Source organism: Pithys albifrons, chromosome 2 (genome assembly GCF_047495875.1).
Source record: "Pithys albifrons albifrons isolate INPA30051 chromosome 2, PitAlb_v1, whole genome shotgun sequence".
NCBI lineage: Eukaryota > Metazoa > Chordata > Aves > Passeriformes > Thamnophilidae > Pithys > Pithys albifrons.
Window position 1 is genome coordinate 93,235,285 of NC_092459.1, and position 12,919 is coordinate 93,248,203.

The 12,919-nt window shown below is 40.6% G+C and overlaps 1 protein-coding gene across 6 annotated transcripts in view; it reads right to left on the reverse strand.

Annotated features, from left to right (window-relative positions):
* BICRAL (BICRA like chromatin remodeling complex associated protein) overlaps positions 1–12,919 on the reverse strand; it is a 46,677-nt gene that overhangs the window by 16,259 nt on the left and 17,499 nt on the right. For 3 of the 6 annotated variants that reach the window (XM_071577680.1, XM_071577672.1, XM_071577687.1), the window contains exons 2-4: positions 3,377–3,425; positions 566–614; positions 413–481 (exon numbers count right to left, since the gene is read on the reverse strand). In XM_071577680.1, the coding sequence (XP_071433781.1) occupies positions 413–481; positions 566–614; positions 3,377–3,420 (162 nt within the window). In that variant the 5' untranslated portion in view covers positions 3,421–3,425. Of the gene's footprint in view, positions 1–412; positions 482–565; positions 615–3,376; positions 3,426–4,012; positions 4,035–4,622; positions 5,544–9,039; positions 9,390–12,919 lie in introns of those variants that run through there. The other 3 variants (XM_071577698.1, XM_071577690.1, XM_071577692.1) reach the window with 3 other exon arrangements.

A 12,919-nucleotide genomic window follows, 5' to 3' on the forward strand; every position in this document is an offset into this window, starting at 1 on the left:
AAAATTCATTAATTTTAAAAAATTGCCAGCTCAGATTCTACTTAAAATAAGAAACAAAAAACATCCTAACATACAAAGCAAACGTTTTCATGACTAACTTTTAAGGTCTACATTTGAGCACTGCTATATCTACAATTACTAAAGTTGCAAGTCCAGTTCACTGGAGAGAGCAACACCAGAGAGCATTTTCACTGCTCAGCAAGCTGGTTTACACATTTACAAAACACATCCCAACAGTGCAGTATTTTTAATTAATTCTCCACCAAAATAACTAAAATACTAACAGCACAAGGGAGTTCTACATTAGCATTCAGAACTTTCACATGAAAGGGGTGAAAACACACATCTCCTTCATTCAGTTCTATAAAGGCCGAGTAAAGCCATACAGAAGTTTGCAATCCTGACCACTTACGTTGGAGTTGGCGAAAATTGAATTCGAGTTGGCTACAGAATATTCTGCATTAGTCAAGTCTTCATTGCTCTGGTAAAAGACAGAAATAATTTTTAGAAATAATACACTTAATGAAGCTTAATCTATGTCTAATACACAGCAAGTGCTACTTACAGATTTACTACTAGGTCCATGTAGAAAATAATTCAGCGCCTGTGGGTCCCTTAAGGGGAAAAAAAAATAAGCAAGTTAACACTTTTTGGAAGATCTTTCTACTAATGAGGCTAATTTAACTAAGCCACATGCGGTATTCATATAAATCAGGTTTATATTAAAACCACACTTCCTTCACTGGATTCAATGCAAAGCTGAAAGCTTATAGCATTTGAAGATCTGTGTTCCTGTATCAGCACAATTTTCAGATGTTGATTGTCTTTGCTGCCATGGTAATGAAGCATTTCAAGCAATAAACTATGTTGATCACAAAATCTTAACTGCACTCGACTTTCCTTAATAAGGGTACTACTCATGTTCTCTTAAAACACAATATTTTATGACAGCACACAGTACAAAACCTAAGGTATATACTACCACCAAATAATAGGAGACCTAAACCAGGTCCCACCTCCTCTACAGCTAAACTACAATGCCTTGTTTAGCTGGTATCTAATAATAGAGTATTTACAAACCCAAATATTTGGCATGTTTTCTGCCTCCCTTACCATATGTTAGTAAAAACTTATGATTGCCAGAATAACAGACTCCTTGTGGAGACAACACAGCACCTTTTCCAAGTAAAATCAGCCACAGAAATAACTCACTAAATTTCAGTGTATTTCACCAACTTAGCACTATCACTGAATAGTACTCAGACTAAAAATATGGTCTGACAGAATGAGTGTTGGAAATTCAAACAAATAAAAAATACATTAATGGGAACATAAAGATCAAGTAAAAACAGTCAAAGGCTGTGTTACATGGGATTATTCTAATGCAACAATCATACAGCCCTTCCTAACAGGTCCATTAGCACAAAGAGTAAACTGACATAGATTTTTTGGATTTTAAGATATGTTTATTGATTAACATGGAATAATAGAATATTTTTAGAAACACTGAAAGCATCTCCTTGTTGCTCGATCATCCTAGAAAATAAAGAAGAGGGGAAAAGTTAAAGATCTTTCAGGTTTACAACTACACTTCTAAAAGCATAAACACACATCTATCCTCTTATTTTTTTAACAAAGGTTGTTTAGAAAAGCCAAGTTAGATAGTTCTTGGAAGAGACTTTAGGGTACTGTTATGGTTACACATATTGTAAAATGAAAATGTCATTTTCATCGTTGATTACACTGAATTTCAAGAATTAAGCAGCACAGAACTCATGATTTCATATGGGTCTCTATCATGCTTACATGTTTTATCAGTAAAATAACAAGGCCATTTAATACTAATTACCCTCACTGTCTTTCAACTGTGAAAATACAATTAAAAATTAAGAACACTTCATCACCTTAAATACTGTCTTTAGTAAGGAAGGAATTTTAAAAGGCACTTACCAAATCACAGATCAGATGAAAAAAAATCCCATGTTTTCCATTCTTCTAGGTGCTTCAGACAATAATTGCTACCAGCAGCAGGAAGAACACTAATTTTTCACACAAACACTTATCTGTATAAAGAGCACTTCATTTTCTGGACCACCTGTGATCTTGTACCAGGATCCTCACGATTCACCCTCATGACAGAGCACTTAATTATTCCATGATCATCTTTATGTTACAAGCAGGAAGTGTTTTGGTATGGCCACAATCCTTGTACAATAGTACATGTAAGTGCCAGAATGTAATTGCAAGCCAACACTGATGGTGTTTTTGCTGCAGCACCCACAGAGCAACCCTCAAATGACAACAGCCACTGTAGTGGTATTTTGTTTTTTCTGAACTTAAAACTCTCACTGGCTTCACTGGAAGTTTTCAGTGCATGAGAAAGGTAAAAAGTCTATTTAGTTACTACACTTAAGACAGTAAAAAATTCTTGTATGAACTGGAAATTATCATTTAGCAACTGCTATGAGACTGATGTCAGACTATCTTCTGGCAGAGTTTGAACAAAGTATCATGCATGAAAACCTCAAGTCTCTTCTGGTTTATATATATCATAGCATATTATCTGTTCTTGAGTACTGATATGCATGGTAGCCAAAGGAATACAAGTCATCACCTATAAAATCCACAAAAAACTTGCTCATGCCTCAGCTGTCTTAAATATTTTTTGCAGGTTTCCATATAGAATTGTAAAAGTCCAAAAAATCTGTTACAGAAATAATGGTGGAAGGACACACAGGAAAACAAACAAACAAACAAACAAACAAACTAAACATAAACCCACAGGACCATTTAAAATCCCCAATTTTATTAAAATCAAATATCTTTGCAGCAAAATGGTAATAAGTTCTTGTTAATTGAAAATACTTAACCTCACGGGGAGCAATTCTTTTTTTTCTAACATTTAGATACAAATATGCATGTTTAAATAAGAAAGAAATAATTTCACTTTTCTCTTTAAAATACAAGCATAATATTAATAAAATAGGTGGTTCCACTACTCAAAAACCTGCGATCTTTTGGTTTTTATTTAAAAAACATAGTTCTTTGCAATAAAGTTTGTAACAACATCCCTAGTAATGTGCTTCAACACTGATATTACCAGTAGCTGAGAAGAGAATCCAACCTCCACAAAGATACATTCCCCAATCTCTCCTGAGGAGAATGGCAGCAAGTGCAGTATCAGCTCGTATACACTACAAGTGAAGGCTTTGTGATATGCACATCTCCACAGGGAAGGAGTGAACCATATCTGCTCATTTCATTTGCCAGCCACTTCATTGTCAGACAATACTGAGATAGAATCACCTTCTAGAAGATGATTTTGAAAAATTATTATTCCAAACTTCTCTGCAATAATTGCTTATGGAAAACTTACCCAATAAGATCAAGGAGACAGGATTCATCATCGTCATCATCCATGACAACTAGAACAAAGAGGGAGAGGATGGATATTTGATATGTATTACACAAATATTTGCTTTCAACAACAGAATCAATTTAGAATATCTCAGTATTTTTTATTAAACAATTTATGAAGTTGACAGTGGTTTACCACTGGCAAAGTTCTTAATTAAATCTCCACCTTCTACAGATGTCTGATTGATTTCAAAATCAAATTCAGTCACCTGCAAAGATTTACAAAAGCCCATGCAACGTTTTATCATCTAGGAGTTTGTCAGAATTTTAAATCAGAGAAGACAAATTATTAAGCAAACTGATTAAACTGAACTTCTATGACTTAAAGAAGTAAAAATATCAACACTGTATGTAATCTGAGACTCCAACTAAAATGCTCCCATAGGAGTTTATTCCCAGCTTAATCCATCCCAGTGAGGGAATAATGAAACACCACAGAATTTACAAAGGCTGCTACAAATTAGTGGCTACAATACTGAGTAGCCAAAAAGGTAGACAAATTCAGGTCAGTATCATGAGGGGGCTACTATAGTCTAGAACCAAAACTTTAGCCAAGACATGGCAAAGCATTAAAAAGAACATTATTCTAACAGACCTTTCTTAGCAATAGCTAAGAGGCAACGTGGCCACTTCCAGTTTCTTCTCAGCAATATTCAAAATGTACTTAAATGAACTTGTGATTAATGGTACAGAGTTCTCACAGTTCTTTTAACAATGGGGTGGGGAGGGAATTCATTTGCACCAGCCAACCTGAGGGCAACTAGCTACTCATTGGGTGCAGAGCATTTTTAGCCTCGTAGTATAATGACCATCAACTCTCTTACACATTGCCTACTCTGTCAGGTGCTGCCTATCCCAAACATATTCCATTGCTCTCTCCTCCAATGGCTGTTCCTTCAAGCTTCTGTTTAATCATCCCGGGCTCTCCTGTTCACCATAACTCTCAAAATATCATCAGAGACTGTACCTTCTCCTTTATTCTTGTCAGTAACTCTCAAGACCATCCCATATAATCCACCAACTCAATTATCAACTGATGCTGGCATGTCCAAAATCTCTTGGTATTCTGGCTTCCATTAAGTTATGCAATCTCATCTTTACAGTATTTTCTAACCACATCAAGCTGATCGCTGCATCTCCTATCATACTGATCACTCAAATGCATCAATACAGTGCTGGCTTTAATCCATTTCGCTGTCTCTTACTTCTTGCCAAACAGAGCCATACTCTCCCCGACCAGAGATCCACATGAATGGTTCTTCAGGGTGTGCCCCACACAGATCTCTGTAATGATTCAGACAATGAAGGGACTGGAGCTCCTGTTACACAAGAGGCTGAGCACACCAGGACAGCTCTGTCTGAGGAACAAAAGGCTATGAGAGAACCTTAGCTCTGTATATGAATACCTGGTGGGAAGGGGTTAATACTTGAGCCCAGCTGTTCTCAGTGGTATCCAGCAAATGAACAATAGGCAAAGGGCACAAATTGAAACTATATAAACCAACAAAGTCTATTTAAACATAACTAAAAACTTCTATTTTTTAAAAAACTCTGAGGGTAGTCAAATACTGGCACAGGCTTTCCAACAAGGTTATGGAGTCTCCATCCTTGGAGATACCCAGAATCTAGCTGGACCACAGCCTTGACCTGCCTGCTCCAGCTGAGCCTGCTGTGAGCAGGACAGGGGATGAGGTCATCTGCAGACATCCCTTCCCACCTCAGCTGTCCTGTGATTCTGTAACCTCTATCCTGAAATTTTTCTATACTTCACTGATCTGAAGATGGTTAATACTGTAGACTAGCAGAGGGTACTGTGTCCTCTCTACTGCACAGCCTTATTCAGATTTTTTCTTTAGCTGTGCTTTAGGCTTATAGTGGGGGTTGGTCTTTTCTCCCAGGCACTCAGCAGTAGGACAAGGGGGCACGGGCTCAAGCTCTGCCAGAGGAAATTTAAGTTGGATATCAGAAAAAATTCTTTACAGAGAGAGTAATCAGGCATTGGAATGGCCTGCCCAGAGAGGGGGTGGATTCACCATCCCTGGAGGTTTTTAAACTGAGAGTGGACGTGGCACTGAGTGCCATGATCTGGTAAATGGACTGGAGTTGGACCAAGGTTGGACTTGATGATCTTGGAGGTCTTTTCCAACCCAATCGATTCTGTGATTCTATGATAGTGAAGGTAAAACAGAAACAGAGCGCACATCACTACAAGGACCATTCGGTATCACCTCTATAGGAGACTAGGAAAACCAAGCATGTCTACAGAGAACTACCTCACACGTGAGAAAAAAAATGAGGTGATTAGGCATCTTAAAAGTAATTTCTCCCATGATTCAGTATTGCATCTGCTTACTGTTGCATAGATCCACCAGCCTGAGCAGCAATCTTGCAATTTAATGCTAAGCAAATGGCATGACATTGTACGATGTCATGAAATTTACATGCAAATGTGCATTACTAGGAACAAATTAGTAAGCAATTCGCATTAAGTGATTAGCATTCTGCTTTAACTGTACTGTTAGTGCTACTTACAGACAGCTGTTATTTTCTCTAACAGCTGAAAGCATACCCATCTCTCAAAAGCAAGGTTCCAAAGGCTCCTAGCTAACCAAAAGCAAAAACATCTATGAAAAGTCAAAACTGTCTTTGTTTTCACACTGCAAACCTATTTTTGAATATCCCATCCTATGCATCTATGGCAATACTGACAGCATTATTTAAATACAATAAAATATCTTTGCTTTACCTAACCAAATACTCTCTGTGATTATATTACAATAAGGGTTCACCATTAGCAAAAGTGACAACACAGAACTTTGTTCAATCGATAGTCCTGTGGGTATTAAAACAACTAATGCAAACTAAGAAAAATTTGGTAATTTCACTGAATTGTTCAAAACTTACATATAGTGATCAAAACAAAAATAAAATGCATGAAAACACTAATAGGAGAAAATCTCAATGGCAATATATATTCTTCACTACTAGGCCCTTTAGCTGAACAAACAGTTGGCTTTATTAGATAAACATGATACAAGAAAAATCTACCCATAAATTCCCACCAGTTTATGATGGCCAATAACCCCCAAAGAAAACAGCTGCATTTTTATAAACACCAAGAATCACAAACAGTTCCCTCCTGAAGTGTATCTTCCTAACAGGCTTTAACAACATTCTTGTCATCGCTAGCAGAATTCTGTCAAAACATTAAAAAAAAAAAACACGTATGTCAACTTTTCATTTTTCAAGGCTGGTTTACCAAAGAGCTAACCTGTATAAACCCATCACAGAGTTTTCATACAGCTGATCAGTGTACCATCACAGAGCCACTTATCATACACAGCTCTTGCTACATTCAAAAGTCAGTTCAACCAGCACTGACTGGGTAAAGGGCAACACGCTCCCATACCTTGAAAACTGCAAATAAGACACAGACAGACCATGGCCATCTTGTTATCCCCACAAATCGTGGTTTGGTAACACTGCACTAACAACATGCTGCAGGGCAGTGCTTGTGTGAGGCACCACAGGACCAACACACAAATAGAACAGCACTCACAGGGGTATGTGGTCTGTGAAAGAACAGCCAAGATCACAGCCAAGCCAGAAACCTACCTGTTTAGACTAAGCTCGGTTCCTGTTTCACCACACATACCTAAGATTTGCATTAACCACATAACTGCATGGTGTGGTTTAACCTGGCAGGCAGCACAGCACCACAGAGCCATTTGTTCACTCTCCTCAAATGGAATGGGAGAGGGAATCCAAAAAAGGTCAAATTCAGGGGCTGAACTACAGACAGCTTAATACAACAGAAAAAAAATTGAAAACAATAGCAACAGTAAAAGAATATGCAAAACACGGGATGCACAAAGTTCACCACCTCCTGACTGATGCCCAGCTCAATCCAAGCAGTGGGCCATCACCCACTGGCCCATTCCTTCCAGTTTTATTGTTCTGTATGACATCATATGGCATGGGATATACCTCTGGCCAGCTGGGGTCAGCTCTGGTGGCTGTGTCCCGTCCCACCTTCTTACCCACCCCCAGCCTCCTCACTGGTGGGGTGATGTGAGAAGCTGAAAAGTCCTTGGCTTAGTGCATGTGCTGCCCAGCACCAGCTAAACCATCAGCACATTATCAACATTATTCTCATCCTAAATCCAGAATGCAGCACTGTACCAGCTATTAGGAAGAAATAACTCCATTCCAGCCAAAACCAGGACACTATCTACCCTTTATTTTATACAATCCTCACCATGCCCAGGTCCTACACTTTCCAATACACCTCAAATAATCACAACCACCTTTTCTATCTTTTGATATACACATTCACACATCATTCACAGTCTATAGGTCATCCCTCTAAAATGTCTGTTGAGTTCACCCAAGACTTTGGGCTCCATCTTTCATATCAGTCCTTGTAGACAAAAGAGATGATGTGTGGTGTTGGGATTGTTGCAAGCTGAAGCCAGTTTTGGTTCCATCACTGCTACACTTGTCTGGTTCTGTTATTACTGCCCTTTGCTTGGTTTCACAAGAATTCATTCTTCATTCATCTGGGCAATTCTTACTGTAATACCATTGACATGGCATAGCAACCAGAGCAGTGATGAAATACAGTATTATACTGCAATTAATGTCATACTATTCAAATCATTGGTTGTTCTCACACAAAATCAAATCCCCTTGAGGTACATATTGGACTTCCCCATTCTTCTGCATCAACCACCAAGTGCACCCAGGACCTTGAGCAAATGAAATCCCATGGATGTTTGGTTTTGCCTGGGACAGGAATAACCCAGACTGCCTTCCCCAGTATATTTTTCTATATACGCTATAGGAACTTCATCCCTTTCTATAGTATGAAAAAGTTTTGATTGGGCAGAGCCAGCCCAATCAGTAAACCTCCTAATGTAAACTAATCAGATGGCTTTTGCTAAATGTGTATCACAATGTTTATGTCCCAGTACTCCTTGCTCTCAATGCAACTTTTAACAGTCCATTTAATTTGATTTTCCCAGATGCTGATGCATGACAGGGAAGGTGATACACCCAACTCAATGCCATGCTCTTCAGCTCTTCAGTCCATGCAGCTGTTGTGGAAATGAGTCCCCTTGTCTGACTCAATTCTTTCTGGAGTGTGATGTTACCATAAACTTGCATTTCAAGGCCCAGGAGTGTTTGGATTGTGGCATGGGTCATGGGATATGTTCCTAGCCATCCAGTGCTAGGATGGTGCTTGCCTTGGCGAGTTTGTGGGATTGTGATAGAATCAATCTGCTGAGCCTCCCCATAGTCCTATTTCAGTCATTGTCCTCCATGGCAGAGAGGTTTTAACCACTGGGCTTGTTTGATTGCGTCCATGTGTCACATTCATGCATAACCTGTGCAATAGTATCCATGGTCTGGTTCACCCCTCAGCCACAAGCCCACCTATATGTTGCATCTCTTCCTTGATGGCCTGAGGGGTCATGGACTCACCAAGCTATAAATAATTCACCCTTACACTACCAATCTGGATCAATGTGAGCCACTTTAATCTGAGCACGCTGTTGTACCTGTAGGTTGATGTTCTTCAGTGGCCTGACCCCTTGGTACAGAAGCATTTACATGACATACCTTCACAATCAAATTCTTCATCCACGCAGTGGTATCTTGCCACAATGTGACAGCCCAAATAGGCTTGACTTCTACTTTGTTTTATAGCAAACCAGCTTTCAGAAGGATTTGAGACTATTCCTTTTCTGAAAAACTTCTGCTGAGTTGCCCCATTCAATGTTACAGGCGTGTTGAAGTTTCATCCTGTTCCAGTGCAGCCTAGATCTGATGATTTTTCTGCCCCTGTCAAATACTGAATACTGGACGCCCCTCCAAGTCAAAGTGAACTGCACTTTTCCACCAAAGGGATTGAGACAAACACACCCGTAGTATCACTAGTACCATGCCACTTGGCTGCCTTTGACTCCAGTTTGTATTGAAGTCCTAGCAGCTCCAGCATGGCAGCACTCAGTGACTTCATTCATGACTTCATTCAGACCATGACAGTCTATTGTTAAGTCTCCATTCTCCATTAGACTCTCACACCAGCCATACAGGACTGCTAAAGGGTGAGCGAGTCCTGCTGATCACCCCTTGGCTCTCCAGCTGACAAATGAGTCTATGGGTGGGAATCAGGGAGTCTGGGTTGGTGTGATATTGCTGCCAGTGCACTATTGTTCTCTGACCCTCAGCAACAGCACAGCAGAAGGGTCCTCCAAGGGACTGGGCAAGGTAGAGAGCTGTTTAATTTCCTCAGTCTCCAAGGCAACTGTACCAAAAGCTCACCAGTACCTTTTGGGTCCTTTAAATACCTCCTTCAGAGGCAGTCTACGCAAAGGATGCAGGGAGCTCAGGGCCAGTCACAATGGGGTGGTTTTGCCACTCATTCCCAGTTAGATTCACTTCAGCTTTGGATACACTTAGGTGCTGGGATCCTGCTGTCACTCCGGATGAATACAGAGGGGTTCTACCCCTTTATAACTTGATGGTATAAAGGGTACAATATGCCCACCAGAGGGTTATGGTTATCTCCTGTGGCTTTGATGTGCCAGATCACCAAATCCCACATAGTCCAATACACCTGGTAGTCCCTTTGCCTCCACCTGGTTGGAGGCAGGGCCTCCTTCTTGCAAATACACATTAGCCCCCTTGCAGTATGAGATGATGAACAGGCCTGGGCTTAGTGCAGCACTGCTCAGGAGCAACTAAAACATCAGTGTGTTATCAACATTATTGCCATCCTAAAACCAAAACACAGCACTGTACCAGCCACCAGGAAGAAAACCAACCTTATCCCAGCTGAAACCAGGACAGTGTGGGTTTAAATTTTGTTAACTGATGCCTATTTTCAACAATAATTAGCAAATTATCAGCATTCAGTTCATTTCAGGGAAGGAAGGGAGAAGGTGAACAATCAGATAGAGTACCTGCACACCCAAAAGCAACTAGTTATTCAATCTACTTAGAAAAGAGAAATTGGGCAACACATGACCTTGACACAGATGATCATATAAAAGTGTGTTAATAAAAGCAAGTTTGCCACTCTGACACCCGATCCCATCAGATCTCGGAAGCTCAGCAGGGTCACGCCCTGTTAGTACTTGGATGGGAGTCATCCTGGGAATTCCAGGTGCTGTAAGTTCTAGTCCTGAGGACTTCACTGTCACTGTCCAAACTCTCTCGGCCGTGGCAGATGAACCTCAGGAGTTAAAGAGTGGGGCCAGTTTCATGCTGTGCCTCACCTAAAATATCCGCTGCGCAGGCTCAAAGGACACACCCATGTGGGTAGAACCCTTCCCAAAATCTTTATTCACGAAGTCCAGCCATGAGGAGACCTGTGGAACTTTCCTAATGCATTTTCTACAACATAAACAGTAGAAAAGTTTGCCACTTGTCTTGCCAACTATCTTGTCAGGTTTTCAGTCCTCCTCACTGTTTGTTAACATACAGTGGGCCAAAGCAAGGATGAACTATATTAAGCCAGGGCAGTTTGAAAATAAAACTTTACACAGTGAGTGGAATTAAGAGCTACGTAGCCTAGACCAGTGATCTTCAAAGTGGGGTGTGCACAAGACAATCCAGTGGGGTGCAGGAAGAAAATACTAAAGCTTCAATAGTACAAGCTTATAATTTCTAAATAAATCAATATATATTGGTGGTGCATGCTCAAAAAACTTGCCAATAGGGGTGTGTAATCACAAACATTTGGAGACCACTGGCCAAGACTCTTAAACACTGAATCACTTCTGTATTTGGATCAGCTGAAGGAGACTTCAACTAGCCAGCAAGGGGTGTAGGTGGAGGCTCCAGGTGAGGCTTGTCTGGGCTATCAGGGCCCATCAGTGAACCCAGGACCCTGAGAAGAAAGAGTCCATGCTGGAGAAAGCTGTGGGAAAATACACCTTGGGAAGATTCATACAAACCTGCTGGGGCACTGTTACAGTGTAGCCTAAAAAATAGCTAGTTATCAATACTGGTCTACATTGTATTTAAAAAAAAAAAAAGAGGCCTATTTATAAGAAGTAGGCCAAACTCAGACCTGCTGGTGCATTCAACTAATTTACAAAGGGCAATCCTCACTAATTAGTCACAACCTAGCACAGATATTCCCTGTAGCTTATTAGCAAAGCCTCTACTGTTTTATTTCATATCTTTGCTACTGCACTGATGATCCAGTATATACTTCAACTTGGGTCACATGTACTTGTGCAAGCAGCACTGCCTACCCCTTTTGGGAAATAACCAGAATGCCCTTTATCGCACACTCCCAAACAGAATATAAGAAAAGTGGAAAGTAATAAAACTGACAAGGAAATCCCAACTATGTAAGCCAGTCCTCTGGGAGATTGTTATTACTTGGCCTTAAAGCCTCTGCCTTCATTTCAACACTCTGACCAACTACAGAGCGAAGACCAAAAAAAGAGGAATAGAGCAGTCCTGCCCTCCTTGCACTCACTTTCCAGCTCAAGGCTTTGAACGGTCACCTGGAACAGAAAATTTATCTGATAAAACACATCAATCTGTTTCAACTTAGATTAGCTTCTTGATTTGGTTCTGGCTTGCCACAGGGCTACAATAGTGCTAGTGCCAGCAGAAGAGAATAGGAATGAGGGAGCTGGGTAGTTCAGTACAGGGGGAAGGCAGCAGTGCTTCAGTCAGCTTAAAGCCCCTGGGGGGCTGCAGCCACTCACGTTCATACAACCACCACCCTCACAGTAGTTGTAGTGTAGGCAGCGGTTCGGTGGAAGTGATAATTCCCTTCTACTCAGCAACTGGGAACTGGTGACTGAAATGTGTGTTCAGCTTTGCCACATACATCCCTCTTAAAAGAAATACAAAACAACTCAGAGTACAAGAGTGCGAATGAAATCCTGCGGGTACATGAGGGAACTCCCTTTCTTCAGCCTGGACAACAGAAGGCAAACCCAGGTGCCACCTGCAGCCTGCCACGAGCTAAAAGGGGCACTAAGATGAGCCAAGACAGCCTCAGCTCATCAACACACAGCAAGACACGAGGCAACAGCCAAAACATGCAACACAGAAAATCCCAGCCCGATTCAAGGAAAAAAGAAGTTCACAAACAACAATGTTCCAGCAAGAGAGTGGAATCACCATCTTTGGAAATTTTCAATACTCAAATAGCCCTGACCAGCCTGTTCTAACCATGAAGGTTGCTTCCTTAAAGCAGGGGACAGAGACAGGTAACCTTCAGTGCTCCTTACCAGCCTAAATTTTTAATCACCATGCTACACGTTCCACAGTATCCACAGGATCAGGCAGCACATGCAGGGTCTACAACCTGCAGTGTCATTAAAACTAGATTTGTCCACACATGGTTCATATACTGTATGTGAGTTTTGTAACTTAAAAAATGTATTTAAACCGCTATAAACACTGGATTTTAAATTCACTCAAGTTATATTCAAGCTTGTGACAAAACAATTCTTTTCCTATCTCAAAG